Source organism: Equus asinus, chromosome 6 (assembly GCF_041296235.1).
Source record: "Equus asinus isolate D_3611 breed Donkey chromosome 6, EquAss-T2T_v2, whole genome shotgun sequence".
In the NCBI taxonomy this organism is placed as follows: domain Eukaryota; kingdom Metazoa; phylum Chordata; class Mammalia; order Perissodactyla; family Equidae; genus Equus; species Equus asinus.
In genome coordinates this window covers 75,004,348-75,020,872 of record NC_091795.1, presented here as the reverse complement: position 1 = coordinate 75,020,872, position 16,525 = coordinate 75,004,348, and the positions used below count along the sequence as shown (strand labels likewise).

At 40.7% G+C, this 16,525-nt stretch overlaps 1 protein-coding gene across 8 annotated transcripts in view; it reads left to right on the top strand.

Moving 5' to 3' along the window:
* The window catches only part of LTBP1 (latent transforming growth factor beta binding protein 1), a 390,791-nt gene that overhangs the window by 30,674 nt on the left and 343,592 nt on the right, over positions 1–16,525 (top strand). For all 8 annotated transcript variants that reach the window (XM_070512275.1, XM_070512274.1, XM_070512278.1 and 5 more), the window contains exon 3: positions 14,117–14,414. In XM_070512275.1, coding sequence (XP_070368376.1) covers positions 14,117–14,414 — 298 coding nt within the window. The remainder of the gene's footprint in view (positions 1–14,116; positions 14,415–16,525) is intronic.

Genomic DNA, 16,525 nt, shown 5'->3' with positions numbered 1-16,525 from the left:
TGAGAAAAGCCATTTAAATAATTTTAATTTTATATATTAGTGTTTTGAAAACAGAGCTTTGCTTGTTCCTTTCAACTGCTTGCTGATGGGCCCTTGAAGTCCACAGTTCTATTTCAGCTTCAATTCCGAAAATGGTTATATCACATTTCACAATAACAGAGCTAGTAGCCAGAGGACTAAGTGTTTGCAAATAGCATCATCTGCTGTGCAGCTTCCTTCCATTTGGAGGAATGGCCGTATATTTCACCATGAGGCTTCAACTGTGGCTCCCTTTTGGGGTGTAAGAGCCTAATCCCTGTGGTCTCTGTAGCTGAGGCTGTGTCCACAGCCTGTTGAATGTTTGTCTTCTACAGTGATGCTCAGGCGTCAGTGACATCTGCAAGCATTTTTATTTTAGCAAAAAAAAAAAAAAAAAATGCTTTGGCACGCTTGGATTGTATGTCTTCCAGGGTGTTCCCATCCTTAGTCACATAATACCCTTAACGTACCTTAAATGCTGTCAAGATAAATCACATGGAATTTTGAAAGGTTCTGTCTCACATGTAGCTATTATTCTTTACTCAGTTAAGAAAATGAGTTTGGAAATATGAGTCTTGAGCATGAGAACAATCATATAATATTTTATTTTAGCTTAATGATGTTCTCTGTCACTGAGTTGCCACCACAGCTTTATTCTGCATGATTAAGTGTGGGAAAGAAAGAATAAAAGGTAGCTTATTATGTTTGGTTTATTGTAAAAGGCTGTTTTAGGTAAATGTAAAGTTCCAGTGGTGGAAATAAAATTCTATTCCAGATATAGATGTGACCTCCTCCTCAAAAGCTTCCTTAAAGGCTATTTTGGGGCACACGTGGGATGAATTTGGTACACGGGATAATAATAGCTGACACCTGTCTAATGCTGCCCTGAACCAGGCACTGTCCTAAGCGCTTTGAATATGTTAATTTAATTCATATATAAATTGTCCTTGTTATCATTCCCATTTTACAGATGGGAAAACTGAGATGCAAAGAAGGAAACAAATATACCCAAGGCACACAGCCAGTCAGTGTCTTGAGCTGGGGCTTGGTTTGGGCTGCCTGGCTTCAATGGTGTCTCTACCACCAGGTGACACTCCCTAGTCAAAGTAATGTTTTCTGTCTCAGTCTTTTTCTTTCCCCTTTATCTTAATCCAGATTTCAGATGCTTGATTCTCAAGTTGGCAGTGATTTTGGCCTTATAAAGCTTATTTTTTATTGGTCTGATTTTCAGAAAAGCTTCTCTTGTTTAACATTTTTGGTTGATGAAAATAAAAGAAGTCAGTTTTTCAAACAGATTAAACATGTTAATAATAGTGCTAGACATATTACCCAAGCATGGTATGTTAGGAATAAGTTTCAAAGTAAAAATAATGTAAGTTCCAATATAGCACAGTTCTCATAAAGTCTAGTGTATGGTACTCTGTCTCACATATTGTTTAGATTGTAGAAATTACAGCCCTTAAAAATTTAAGTACGTTTAAACTAGCCCTTAAGTGAATTAACTTTTTTGCCATCCTGTGAAAGTAATAATCGGCCATTGTAGAAAATCTGGAAAGTATAATATGATATAAGCAAAAAATTAATAACTTGAATAGTTTCACCACTCATAGATAAACAGTTCATGTTAGCATTTATTTTTCTTTCAGCCTTCATTCACATGTTCATTCATTCAACATTTACTCATTATCTTCTATGAGCCAGACGTTATTCTAGGCCCAAGGGAAAAAGCAGCGACCAAAATAGTCTCTCTCCCTGTGGAGCTGATATTTTAGTGGGGGAGACAGACAGTGAATAGATAAATATATAATGTTGGGTAGGGCTAAGTGCATTGAAGAAAAATGAGGCTGACTAAGGGAGTCGAGGCCCAGAGGCTGCTGTTTTGGAGTGCACAGTCACAAGGGAGGCTGAGGGACGTGAGGAAGGTAGCCTGTGAATAGCTGGAGAAGAACATTACAGGTGGGCAACAGCCAGTGCGAGGGCCTTACAGTGGAAGCAGGAGTGATGTGCCCAGGGACAAGCAGGGGAGCCAGGGTGACACGTGCCACAGCAAATGACATGGGAGAGGTGGCAGACACCTGCAGGCTGTAGAAATAAGGGCTTTGCATTTCACTGAGATGGAAGCGTCTGAAGGGTTTGGAGCAGAGGAGTGATGTGATCTGCCTTTGGTTCTAACAGGATCCCTCGGCTGCCCTGGTGAGAACAGACTGCAAGGACTAGCTAGCTGGGAGAACGGTTTGAGGGAAGGTGGTGAGAAATAGTTAGATTCGGGATGTATTTAAATGTAGAGCCAGCAAGATTTGGAGATGGATTGGATGTGTGGAATGAGAGAAAGAGGAGAGTGAAATACGGTGACAACTGGTGTTTTGGGTTGAAATATTGCCCCTGCTCCGATTCTTGTGTTGAAGTCTTAAGCCCCAGGGCCTCGGACTGTGACCTGCTTTGGAATTAGGGTCATTGCAGATGTAATTAGTTAAGAAGAGGTCATCCTGGAGTGGGGGTGGTGCTAATCCAATATTACACAGACACACGTAGAGAGAAGACATGAGAAGACATTGGAATAACCAAGGAATGCTCAAGGCTACCAGAAGCTAGGAGAGAGGAATGGGACAGAGTCTCTCTCACAGTCCTCAGAAGAAACCAACCCCTCTGACACCTTGATTTTAGACTTCTAAACTCTAGAACTGTGACCTAATGGCTTTCTGTTGTTTAAGCCTCCCAGTTTGTGGTACCTGTTACAGCATTCCTGGGGAACTGATATACTTGTTGAGTAACTCTGTGAATGGAGGTGCCTTTTAAGGAGATGAATAGTAAGGAGGAGCCAGATGTGGAGTTTGGGGTGGAGGGAGGGGAATCAAGATGATCTTAATTTGAGAAGCCAGTTAGATATCCACATGGAGCTGTTGAGGAGGCAGTTTGACATGGAACTCTGGAGTTCAGACAGGAGGACAAGGCCTGAGATCTAAATTTTGGCACAAATCTGATATTCATGATCTCTGGATGGAAATCAAAGCCATGGGACTGAATGAGATCACCAGAAGAGTCTAAGGACCAAGAAGCCCTGGGGAATGTCAACAGTTGGAGATCAGGAAGAGAAAGAAGAGCCAGAGGGAGACTGAGGAGAGGTTGAGGGTAAGGAATGGAGAAGGCTGGCAGGGTGTGACAGCTCAGCCAAGGGAGGAAGGAGGTGAGGAAGGGTGCACTGAGCACCGTGGCCAGCGCTGCTCTTGGTCAAGAAGGAAGAAGGCTTGTTGAATTTGCACCCTGGAGGTCACTGGCGACTCTGACAAGAGTAGATTTGGTGGACAGCTGGGGGTGCAAGGCTCATTGGAATGAGTTCTAGAGAGTGGGAGGTTTTTTATTCCAAGGCATTAAAAATGTCTTTTACACATTGTTTTGAATAACTATCACATTCCATGATTTTTATCTATTCCTTGTTGTTTTATGGGTAGAGTGTTTCTGTTTTTTTTTTACCACATTGATTGTCTACTGCAGTGGATATTTTTGAATATAAAATTTCCTGGATTAGGAATGATAAAACACAACCAGGCATGTGTGTTTTTAGGGCTTGATCCTAAAATATGGCCAGTTGCTTTATGGAAAGTCTGTACTCGTGGACACTCCCCTGGGCGGTGTAGGAGCGGTGCCTTGTCTCATGGCACACCTCTGCTCCATGTATTACTGAGTTGACTAGAACATCTGGAACAGCGTTCAGTTACAGTGGTGATGATGGGCATCAATGTTTTGTTCCTGATTTACAGGATAATGTCTCTGCTGATTACATTAAATCATACTGGATCAGCATCATATTCAAGAATATATTGGTGCTGGCTCGGTGGCACAGTGGTTAAGTTCACACGTTCCGCTTCCTCTGCCTGGGGTTCTCGAGTTCCGATCCTCGGTACAGACCTACGCACTGCTTGTCAAGCCATGCTGTGGTAGGCGTCCCACATATAAAGTAGAGGAAGATGGGCACGGATGTTAGCTCAGGGCCAGTCTTCCTCAGCAAAAAGAGGAGGATTGGCGGCAGACGTTATCTCAGAGCTAATCTTCCTCAAAAAAAAAAAATATATTGTAATTCCTTTGCCATCCCCCCCTCCCCGAACCTCATCTCTCATGAAGAGTCATTCCTGAATCAGAGTCAATTTGCGTTTTGCTTCTTAATGGCTTTGTGGCAGGTTTCACCACTAACATTTGGCCCCACACTCTTTGGCCAGGCCTATGTGTTTTTTATTTCTCTCAGCTTTCACATCTGATACTAAGTTCATGATCTCAGGGAGGTCTTTCCTAGTACCCTAAATCCCATAGAGATGGGCCCCCACTGCACACCATTCTGCTCTTTCCAAAATGTTGGTAGTGATTATGATCACTGTTCCTTTTGGTCTTCTGGCTGGGCCATGAGTTCCATGGGGCAGAGATGGTGTTTTCCTGTCTACAGTTGTGGTCATAGGGCATGTGGCTGTGCCTGGGGCAAAATGAGCAGAAACTTGTCACTCAGTTTGTTGAGTGAAGGACTAAGGTGCAGGTCAAACTTGGCAACTAGCCCAAGGGCACACAGCTGGGGAGTGGGGGTCAGACTCACATCTGTGTGACTCCAGCGCCCAGCCTTATCTCACCCCACTGCCTGCTTCCATCAGTAGGTGAGCTTGGGCAGGGGGCCTGTTATAGCTCCTCATGGAAACAAACCATTCTAAGGATTCTTTGTATCCTTTTTGGTCCCTCGAATATAATAATTCACAAATATTTGTTGATTGTCAATTAGGGCTCCTCATTTCTCATTCCTTCTCTACCTTTATATTCCAAGACAGATGTGTATGGTGACTTTTTTTCTACACTTGTCTGTCTTCCCTGCTGGACTCTAATCTCCTTGATAGCAGGAAATTTATTGTCTTCATCTTTGTATCCACTCTTCTTGGCACAGGGCTAGGATATAACGGGGAGGGGCTCAATGTTCACATAATGAATAAAGAAACGTAATATGATGGGATTTCACTGAGATTATAGATTTATTATTGAGTAATATATGGCCTTCTAATAACTATGAAGATGTCCATTATAGTAATAGTCTGTGCATAATAGTTTACAGTCTGTAAAACCCAAGGTTTGTATTTATCATATATATATACTAGCATTGGTGCACAAAATAAAATTATACTATTATTAGAGAAGGCGCTTAATGCATGACTGACTGGAAAATGAAATAACATTTTTTTTTTCATACTAATAGTATCAACATTTAAACTTTTAGCATCACTTTGTAATTCTAATGTTGAATGGTTCTAATTCCATACTCTACTTAACGTGTATGCTTCTTTTGAATTTTTCATTGGTATAAATAACACTGCTGTGGACAGCTGGACATATGTATGCGCGTAGTTATTTCCTTTTTTGACTTAGGTTAAGTTTCTAGAAGTGAGGCTACTGAAATATTTGAAACATGTTGTTAAACTGCTTTCTAACCCACCTGTACCGTTTTACCATCATCTTTGTATTAATATTTTTGTGTCTTTAAAAAAAAATTCAGCAACCATAATATTTTATCTCCTTGTTGTAGTTGGCATTTCTTTTGATGACTTAATTAATTTGGACATTACTCCACAAGTTTGATTACTAATTGCATTTTCTTTTGTCTTAATTGCCTATTTCTGTCCTTTTTTCTCTTTTTGGATTTTGGTCTTAACTTGTTAAAGATGACTTTTATTAATTCTTTGTAGGTAATAGCATTTTCTGAAAATCTCTTTCTGGTTTTTCTCTTTTGCTATTTTTAATTAAATGTTTACATAGTTTAAACTGTAGATATTTTTAACTTTTTCCTTTTTTTTTTTTCCGTGGACTTAGAAAAACACAAACCACTTTATAAAACGGCAGTAATAAGACCAGAGCAGAATCCAGAAAAACTGCTGGTGGTTTTTCATTACATGACTTATGACTTAATTATGTTATACTCCGTGAATGATTTCACAGTTATTGATGGCATTGGGAGGGGTGTGTTTGGCCCCAGCTGACCACCTCTTTTAAATTAAATCACATGGTAACAAGCCAGTCCTGCTGAGCTCAAGCTTGGAGAACCTCAGCCTTCCAGAACACAGATCCTGGGGAATTAGGCAGATGAGGGCTCAGTACTTGACATAAAGGCATTAAACCCCAGCGTAATCGAGCCATGAGATTCTGCACACAACCTCTGTGACTTGTATTCCGTGTAATTTGTGCTGTGCTCAACCATCTGACTATCTGCTTGGTTAAGTTGTCACTTGAGAGTAGATTAAAAAAGTGAATGGCGTAGAAAGAGTGAGAGAAAGCCTGTGCTTCTTGACAGCCCGACTTAGAGGAGAGAGAACAATGAAAGCACACCCGCACCCCTGAAATATTTCACATGGATTTTCATAATGATCACAAACCATAAGGGTTAATAACTGTGTTGGTGCATGGTTTACCTATCCAGAAAATTCAATTAAGTGGATTTCTTCATTATTCCACAAGGCTGGATATTCAAAAAAGGCATTTGGATGTTGTACTAATATTTTTTGCTCTTTAGGGATTTTGGAGGAGGCGGACCCAGTGACATTTACTATGAAAGAACAGTATTTATTTGGGTTTGGTACAAGGAGCAGACAGAGTCAGAGTAGACTAAAATGTGTGACCTCATGCTATGTTTCTTGTGATCTGATACACTTAGTGTTATTGAATAACTTCAAAGGGCAGCTGGGAATTACTGTGAAGACGCACACAGCAAAGCAATTTCTCACCTGCTGTCTCTGATCACAGAAGACACAGTTAGACTCACATTTCTCCCCCGGACACATGGGGTAGACATGCTGCAACTTGTTTGCAGAGAAAAGCAAGGGGCACAGAGTCACACTGTTTGCCCTGTGTGGGCTGGGACGAAGTTTTAAATATAACCAAGAGTTACTTTTTTAGAATTAAAAGCAATAGAGGCTGAGCTTCAGGGCATGGGTTACTTCCTAAAAATACAATCACTGAACTTTTAAAGAACGTTAGGATCAGCTTGTCAAACTGGAGTAAGATTCAAATATGGAAGAAATCTGAGAGTATTTACTGTGTGGGGCGAGTTTGACTGTTTCAAGTGATGAAAGAGTGTTTTTGGAAGACCATCCTGGCAGTCAGAATGGACTAGGATTTTTTTGCCTGTCCTGCTCACCCAGGTCTTAATGTCAGCTTTCTGCAGCCCAGGATTTGCCCACTGGGTTCATCATTATTATGGCAGCAATTTCTGCCACTTTCGATCAACCTCGTACCCATCATCACTCCTTCACCTTGTGCCTGAGGAACAGGTTTTAACGATCATCAGTTCTCAGTTGTCGTTTGTTGGATTTTAAAAAATTATTTTGATTTTGAAAAATTGAAAAATATACAGACAAGTATGAATAATACAATAGTAGACATCTATGTATCTGCTACCCACAGTTGATACCAGTCTAGTTGTTATATTTGTTACTTGTCTTTTTTTTTAAGTGAATCCAGTATGTTTTTATGCTTTTGTCGATTTCATATGTATCCATAAAAACAAATAATATTCTTTTATGTATTTAAAAAAATTACATGGACAGTTATAATATCATATAAAGAACAGTATCATAAAGTGGCATCTTGTAATTTGCTTTCTTCAGTCAACGTTATTTTTAAGATCCATCCATATTGCTAGGTATAGATCTAGACTATGATTTTAACTGCTGTATGGTATTCCATTGTATGAATATGCCACAGTTTGCTTATCAATTCATCTATCAATGCCAATATTTTCCTACTATAATTGGTGTGCTGTGGACATTCCTGTATATGTCTCCTTAAGCACATGACAGCCTAGAAGTGAAATTGCTGGGTATTAGGGATTTCACGTTATAACTTTGCTAGTTATTGCCAAATTGTGTTTCACAGAGATGAGTGTAAAATATACCCCCACGAGCAGTAAATGAGAGTTCCCGTTTCCCTGTATCTTTGCTAACACGTGGTTGTAACAGACTTAGTGCCGGTCTGTTGAGTGTGGAATTGCATCTCAGTATTTTTTTGATTTGCAGTCCTCTGATAATTAGAGAGGTTGAGTATTTTTTCATGTTTATTTGACACTCACATTTCATCATCTGTGAATAGCCAATTCATATCATTTGTCTATTTTTTTCTCTGTTGATTTTTAGGAATTTTTTTATATATCTGTTTACTAGTCCTTTGTTAAATATATTGCAAGTGTCTTTGTCATTTGTCTTTCAACTTTGTGTATGGTCTTTTAAATTTTGATATAGTCAAGTACATCAGTCCTTTTTGATTTTTACTTACTGTTTCACATTTAAGAAATTCTCCCTTACGCCAAATCATGAAGATAGTCTCTCATGTTCTCTTTTAAAGGTTTTAAAGAGCTAGAATCTATATTCTTGTGTGGGTAGGGATTTAATTTTAATTCTTTTAGATGGATGGCTGTTTCTTTTCCATTTATTAAGTAGTCCACTGTTTCTCCACAGATTTGTTATATCTCCTCCATTATGTTGCAAGCCTCCATTTCTATCTGAGTCTGTTTCTAAGCCTTCCGTTAAATTTCACTGATCTGTTTCTCTATCTCTGAACCAGTACCACATTGTCTTATCAGTTACAATGGTTTGTAGAACCTTTTGGATTATCTACATAGACCCTTAGGTAAACTGCAAATAATGGTACACTTACACTTGTTTCTTCCTTCATGATTCTTAGACCTTTTATTTCTTGTTTTGCCATGTTGGCTGGGACCTGCAAAACCACATTGACCACTGGAGGTTATTGAGGGCATTTAAGCTTGTTTCCAACTTTGATAGAAATGTTTCTACAGTTTCCTCATAATATTTGCTATAGGTTTTGGTGTGCCAGTTGTTGTGGGGATTACTGTAGGCACTGTTTACCAGAATGGGGAAATCCGTTTGTATTCCTAGTTGCCAGCAGTTTTTGTTTGATTGGAAGATTTTCTGCACTCATTGAAATAAATTCTCATTCAGTTTTTTAACATGGGGAATTTCATGGATAGATTTGTTGACATTAAAGCCATTCTTATATTTCTGGAATTCTGCTTGCTTTTCTGTTTTGAAATACTGCTGTATTTGATTTGCTAATATTTAGGTATTTTGCATCTATATTCACAACTGTGATTTGTGTGCTAGTTTTCTTTTGTGTACTATTCTTGCCTGATGTCAATATTGAGGTTTTGCTCTCCTCTTAAAAGGAGCTTAATTCTGGGGTCTCTGCTGAGTGGCCTCACTCTGGCAGGTCTGGACTGGTGTTTGCAGCTCACGGGCCTGGGTGTTTGGCCTCAGGATGTTCCGCCCCTCGCCTCTGCAGCTTAGCATCAGGCGAAGGCTCAGGGCAGCCTCTGCAGGTCTCTGGGCTGTCTCTGTGTGCAGGTCTCTGCTCTCCAGGACTCTCACCTGCAGATTCCAGCCGCCGGCAGATGGGCAGTTGGGGTGATGGTGCCTCACCTCTTTGATTTCCTTCTCGGAGGATTCACAGTCGCTTGTTGCCAGTTGCCCGGTATCTGAAAACAGTTGTTTTGTATCTTTCATCCAGTTTTCTAATTGTTTACGGCAAAAAGGCTTTGTTTGGTTACAGTTATTCCATCATGGCCAGCTGTGGAAATCCATCTTTTTAAGTTAGAAAAATTTAAAAAAAATCATTGTTCTGTGTTTGGAGTAGAGGGAGGGGGTAGTTACAGGGTTCATTCCCTGTGCTCATCTGGAGCAGAAGTACTTTTATTGGATCAGCTACCTTATGAATTGTGGCCGCCCTCCCTTCAGAACTCTCTGGTTCCTTTTCACAAACTGAGTCTCTCTCAGAAGCTCTTTTTGTCTACTGTACCTGAACTTCTTACGCTGACTCCCTTAATGCGCTTTTGTACTGGAGGTTGGGTGACTTGTCACAGCTCCTACCAGCCGTTTGTGATGTTCTCTTCTGTTAGTCCTTGACTAGTTTGTTTTGGAGTGTTTCTACCCTTTAGAGTTCTTCTAGAACACATTGGATCTGGGCTTCTAAAACTTTTTCTTTAGTAAGGAACTATAATGTACTTTTAAATGCCACTTCAGACATTGCATATTAGCAGGGTATATTTTAATATTAGTTTTGATTAAAAAATATCTTTGGAGGATTGGAGACTGATCGAACAACACGCAAACCAAGTCTGGAGGTGGAGACGTTATTATGTAATGATTAGGAGCCCACTGATGATCTTTCCTTTGCAAATGTTCTTACATCCCAGCATCCTTTGCAAAGGAGTGGCTCTGCTTTCACGTCAGTTAATCAACCAAGGTGAGGCTCAGGCTGCCATCCTAGGGTACAAGAAGTTCTGCATAAGCCAGTTAACTGGCCTTACAGTTTATAATCTAATTGGGAAATAAGAAATGAGTTTGTTAAAAGATGATGATCTGTGACAGTACCTGCAAAATGTAAAGGGAATGATGAAAACACGACAGGAGTTCACATGATATAAAGATCATGGTAGGGGTGGGTGGGCATTTGGGAAAGACTTCATAGAGAAGGAGGAGGTTTCAGATGCACAAGAGCTTGAGGGGCCTGTGTTCCAGGACAGCGCACCCTGTGTGCAAGGCGAGGAGTGGCAAGCTTCTGCAGGGAGGGACCAGGGCGCAATGAGGGTGGAAAGGCGTATTGGGACCAGATGTAGAGGGTCTTGAATATATCTCATGGGCAGCTAAAATGTGTTGAAAGTTTTTGAATGAAGAAGGAATTCAAAGAGCTGCATTTTAGGAAGACTAGTCTGTCAGCAAGTCCCTGGATTAGGATTTTGTTCCCTAACCTACTGGTTCTCAAGCCTGGCTGCGCATCGCAATCACCTGGAAAGTTAAAAAAAAAAAATTACTGATGCCGGAGCCTCCCTGCCCCCAAGATTCTGATTCAGTTGGCCTGGAGTTAGGCCTGGGTTCTGAGAATTTTAAAAGCTCCCCAGGTAATTCTAATGCGCAGCAAAGCTTGAGAAACACAGCCCAAACCACTGATAAGATCTTGATGTAGTGTTTCCTCACTGTGTTGAACCACATTTGGCCAGGCAAACGCAGAATCAACTGGTGGAAAAAAACATTTTTAAAGTACTTCTGTAACATTTACTTATAATATTCCATATAGTTCAACACCTCACTTAGAATAACAGTTTTCTCATAAATGCCTACACATTTTTACGTTGGCTGTGAAGTAGATGATCACAAATGTATAAACTTTTGGGAGGGACCCATAATTATCTTGAGAATTTGGAAAAGTTTTTATTTTTTGCAGTGAAAATAAAAGGGCAAGATAAACACTCTTATCACAGCAAGAATTCAATAAATTGAAAGCAATGGTAGTGTGAAATCACCAAACTTACAATTGTAAAAATACAAATTCTCAAAAACTTGCTGGTGGGAGATGGTGAAGTTTGAAATGGCGCGTGTCAGTGCTTTTCAAACCTGAGTACACATCACACTCACCTGGAGGGCGGTCACATTGCTGGGCTCCCGTTTTGGATTTAGCAGGCCTGGGGCAGCCTGAGAATGTACATTTTGAAAGAGCTGCCAGGTGATGCCGCTGCTGGTCTGAGCAGCAGGAGAAGTGCCATGTGAGAACCATTGCTGCATGAGGTCCAAATTTCGTAGGAAAAATGGCTGGATAAAATCTGCTGGCGGGACGTGAGATTTGCTATTCGTGTCACATGAGGGCCTTGTCTTGGCAATTAGGAATCTGGCCCCCTCTTCAAGCCAGCCTCTCCTGTCTGCATGCTCCAGGGGGCTGTGGCCTCAGCCTCACTGGGGTAGGTGGAAGAGAAAATTGTCTAGTCATTCTCTTATCGTCCTTTTAAAATTTACTGGAAAAGGGTGGTATTGTATAGAGTCAATCCGTTATGTAACGTGTTCTTTTTCTTCCAGTAGAAGACTTTTGTGAGTTTAAAGTGTTTTATCTTTTATTATTCTTTCCCTGTCCCCCTCACCCTCCCATGTGCAAAATTAGAAAAATTAAAAAAAAGAAATCAGTACCCTTTTACCCTTCGAATCCCTCCGTGTCCTTCGATACACAGGTTCGGTGATATTTTGAAAGATTTCAGTCCTCGGCCTCCATCTAGGTACCAGCTTTTGTAAGCTGCTCTGTGCAGCCTTCCTGGTAGATGAGTAGACTTTGCAGTACACCTTGGGAGGGAAGAGAAGCGGAAATCATTCTCAGATGTTAAACTGAAACACGTTCCTAATTGAAAGCATGAAGAGAATGTATACATGAAAGTGCCGGGGGTGGGGGGTGATCTCTGGCAGAGGCTCAGCTCTGAGAGCCCAGTCTAGTCCCCTCTCGTGGCCACTTCTGCTCTCTCTGGGTGGAGCCCCTTTCCATTCCTGTGACATTCCATTAATAACCATGGCTGAGTAGGACCTGATGATCATCAGTCAGCCAGGGAAATGCTGATAAATTAGAATCGTGAACTCTAGAAGTGCATAGCTTTTGACTTTGAATTCTAGAAGCCTAATATGGGAAGAGCCTTTGGGGGCTATTTTAGAACAAGCAGCTACTGCCCTTCCCTTGTCCCCAAACACATATAGGTGCAGAGGCCAAGGTTAAGTAACTTACCCTAAGGTCGCCTAGGCAGCTGGCTGCATTTTTCTTTTCTTTTTTTTAAGAATACTCCCCAACTTTTGGAAAGTTTCTCACCCTAGTGTTCTGACTCTTGAGGGCCGTTTCTTGGCATTATTTGCTGTAGGTAATAGGAATTGTATTAGGAAGATGGGAAAAGTATCTTCTCTCTTTTATAGAAAATCAGGAGGTTTTAGGGCTCTCAGGTCTTGGTCATTTGGCTTTTCCATAACTGAGCCTCCTCTCTGGTTCATATCTCTCAGCTATTTTGTAATTATTTTGTGGACTCCATCTTGCATTGAATTTTGTGGGAGATTTAGTATTGTGATCTGCCACAAGACCAAGAATTGGAGTCAAAAGTGTACTGATAGCAATAGGTTGGCACAAATAAATATATTTGGACAAATAAAGGACTGAAGGAATCATGTCCACAGGACTATGACATTAACCTAATGAAACAAGTCAGTAACATCTAAAATCCCATGGGGCGTTGCCTATGATAAAAGCCCTCGCTTACCCATGACCCAGAGTACTGCTCACTTTAAAACTCCACTTGACCCACAAGTCTGATGATTGAAAGTACTCGCATCCTGGCAAGTAGGAGATAAAGAGATGGTTTCTTTTTTTGGGGGGCGGTGGTGAGGAAGATTGGCCTTGAGCTAATATCGGTGCCATTCTTCCTCTATTTTGTATGTGGGATGCCATCACAGCGTGGCTTGATGAGCGGTGTGTAGGTCTGCACCCAGGATCTGAACCAGCGAACCCTGGGCTGCTGAAGCGGAGCGTACGGGCTTAACCACTATGCCACTGGGCCAGCCCCAAGAGGTTGTTTCTTTTTGGTTGCTTTTCCTTATAAAATTAGGGATGGTGTACAGTGTACTGGCATTTTTTTTTAAGTATAAAAGTATGTATTGGATGACTCTACCTTTCTGCCCTTGGTTTTTCTCTTATGTAAAAAAAAGTGGGTTGGACTAAACAGTCTTTCCAAGCTCTCATAGTTTGTGCAAGGTGGAGTCTGTAGTTGAGCTTTTTTTGGGCTTGGGCTTTTGTTTTTTACCACATCTTGTTTGGATACCTAAAATTTAAACTTAAGCCACAGAACACAACTTAAAAGGAAGAGCAGAGCGTTTTCTTGTTTTCCTTGTAGAGGCAGCTGTGGTAAAGTGGTTCAGAAGGATGACTTTGGAGCCAGTTCACTTGGATTCAAATCCCATCTCTTCTATTTACTAGTAATTCTGTGACCTTTGGCAAATTAGATAATCCCTGTGTCTGTTTCTTCATCAGTAAGATGGGCGAGATATCTACTTCAGGCGGTTGCTGGAGATTAAATTTGTTGCTATATATTAGAACAGTGCCTGGCACATAGGAAGCTGTTAATAAATGTTAGCTGTCATCATTGTCATCGTGTCTTTAACTGTGGTTTTATTTTATTGGGGAACATCCTGATTTTACTGTTAAGCCTTTGGAAGAATTACTGAAGTCTACAATGCTTTCCTTCAAAGCTGTGTCTTATATTGTTTTTCTGCAGCAAGCTGTGTCCCACCGTGCCAGAATGGAGGGATGTGTCTCCGGCCTCAACTCTGTGTGTGTAAACCAGGGACCAAGGGCCAAGCCTGTGAGACAACAGTTGCCCAGGACACTTCATCACCAGTCCTTGGAGGGCAGAGTCCCGGAGCTGCTTCCTCCTGGGTCCCTTCTGAGCCAGCAGCAAAGCACACTTCATCTAAGAAGGCAGACACTCTCCCAAGAGTCAGTCCCATGGCCCAGATGACCTTGACCCTCAAGCCAAAGCCTTCAGTAGGACTCTCCCAGCAGATACATTCTCAGTGAGTGTTTTGAACTTGCCTCTAGCCTGGGAGCATCTTAATTATCTCTTTGTTGCCTTGCTTTAAATCACTCTCCTTTTCCTGCACCGTTTGCAGAAATCACTTGGATAATAATGTGTTTCTTTCCTTTCCTTAAGGCTTTACATATTATGCTGACACATCAAGTCTCTTAAAAATATTTGATATGTGTGTTTAGCCTCTGCAGGGAAGGTTTACCATAAGCATAAACCACAGCAATAGTGAGGATTATAGGGATCAAGGTTGGAAGGGAAAAATAAAGATAGCTGTTTGATTGTGGTGGAGTTGTGAGTTAACAAATACTTTTTTCGGGTGGGGGGTGCTCTAGAGTTTTTAAATAATAATTTAAAAAGAAACAGTGAGTGTGATTTTTAAAGATATATGGAAAAGGTAGGAACTCAGCTATGCACAGAGAAGGTATTCAAACGAGAGTGAGTCCTCACTTTTTGAAAGAGAATTTCTCCACCTCGGTAGCAGGTTAAGTGTATCTTCTATAAACACCATGTTTACCTCCCAGTTGCCATGCAGGTCCATTTTTGGTGAATGAGCTTGTGTTCTATTTATGGGAACATGGTTTTTTCTTAGCGTTAGGAAGTGAGTGCTGTTCTGAACAAAATGAGAACTCATGGATAAGAACGATTGTCCCTTCCTCCTCTGGGTTACCTTAGGAGCGGCCCCTCGGCTGCACAGGGTCCTTCTACAAATGGTTTCCTTTTAATTAGCTACTCCCCATGGATAACCAGATTCAGAATTTACTGCAACTATCACTTGTCGTTTGTCTAGGAATGTAAAATACAGGAAGTTCTCAACTTAAAAATGGGCTTGACCCAGCACTTCGTTTGTAAGTCTCTTGCTTAGAATTCCAGATGCTTTCCCCCGCCTAAGCATAGCTTCCACATGGTGATTAGTATCCAGTCAGCCCACAGAAGTTATTTAATCTGTTACTATAGATGAAATTATCCTAATTGATGCTTCCCTCTTGAATAGGCCACCTACTCTCCCTGCTGAGTGGGGTTCTTATAACTTTTTCCTGTCTCCTCTTCTTCTCTCCTTAATCTTCTGTTTTTCTTCATTTTTCTTTCGTTTCTTCTTATCTCATGCTTCTGTTCTGCTGTGATAAATAGATCTGGGAGACTAGTTTGAAATCTAACCACTTTGCTAGCACTTCAATTAGAAAACACATCCTGCAGCTCTCAAGAAGAAGGAATGGTAGCTATAACTAATCCTTAGTAATGGCTTACTGTATGCCAAGTACTATTTCAAAGGCTTTGGATGTATTAATTTACAACTCACAATGACCCCAAAAGGCTGGTACTGTTATTAACCCAATTTTACAGATGAAGAAACTGAGGTACTGAGTGGTTAAGTAAATTGTTCAAGGTCACAGAGTTAATAAGTGAGTAATAATAATGTGTTAGGATTTAAATGGAGGCAGAATAAGGAGGATAAGTGTTAGGCTTTAAATGAAGGCAGTCAGGATCCAGCATCCATGCCCTGAGTTGAAGGTCGCAAACTTTTTCTTTAAAGGGCTAGAGAGTAAACATCTTCAGCTTTGTGGGACATATGGTTTCTGTTGCAGCTTCTCAATTCTGCTGTCGTAGCACACAAGCTGCTGTAGATGATGTGTAAATGTGAGTGTGACCGCTGCAGTAAAATGTTATGGATGCTGAAATTTGAATTTCTTATAAATTTCACGTCATCCATTATTTCGATTTCTTTCCAACCATTTAAAAATGTAAAAATCATTCTTAGCTTGTGGGCCATACAAAAACAGGCTCTGGGCCAACTTTGGCTTGTGAGCTGTAGTTTGCTGACCTCTTCTCTAAAGGATAGTCATGTTTTTTTGTGCCAGAACATAAATGTAACTGTGTATCCTTGAAATGATGTAAAGCTTTGATGATATCATAGCTAGACATCTCTCTTCCAGCATTGTTCTGGATCTTAAAAACAAAGACTGATTTTGTGTTGAACTATGCCTTGGCAATCAAGAGTCAGATTACTGTTTATTGCAATTTTTTTTAGTATTATTACCTATATAAACTGTGAAGTACTTTACAAGTGACATCATTTATCTTGACTGTCACCATCCGCTG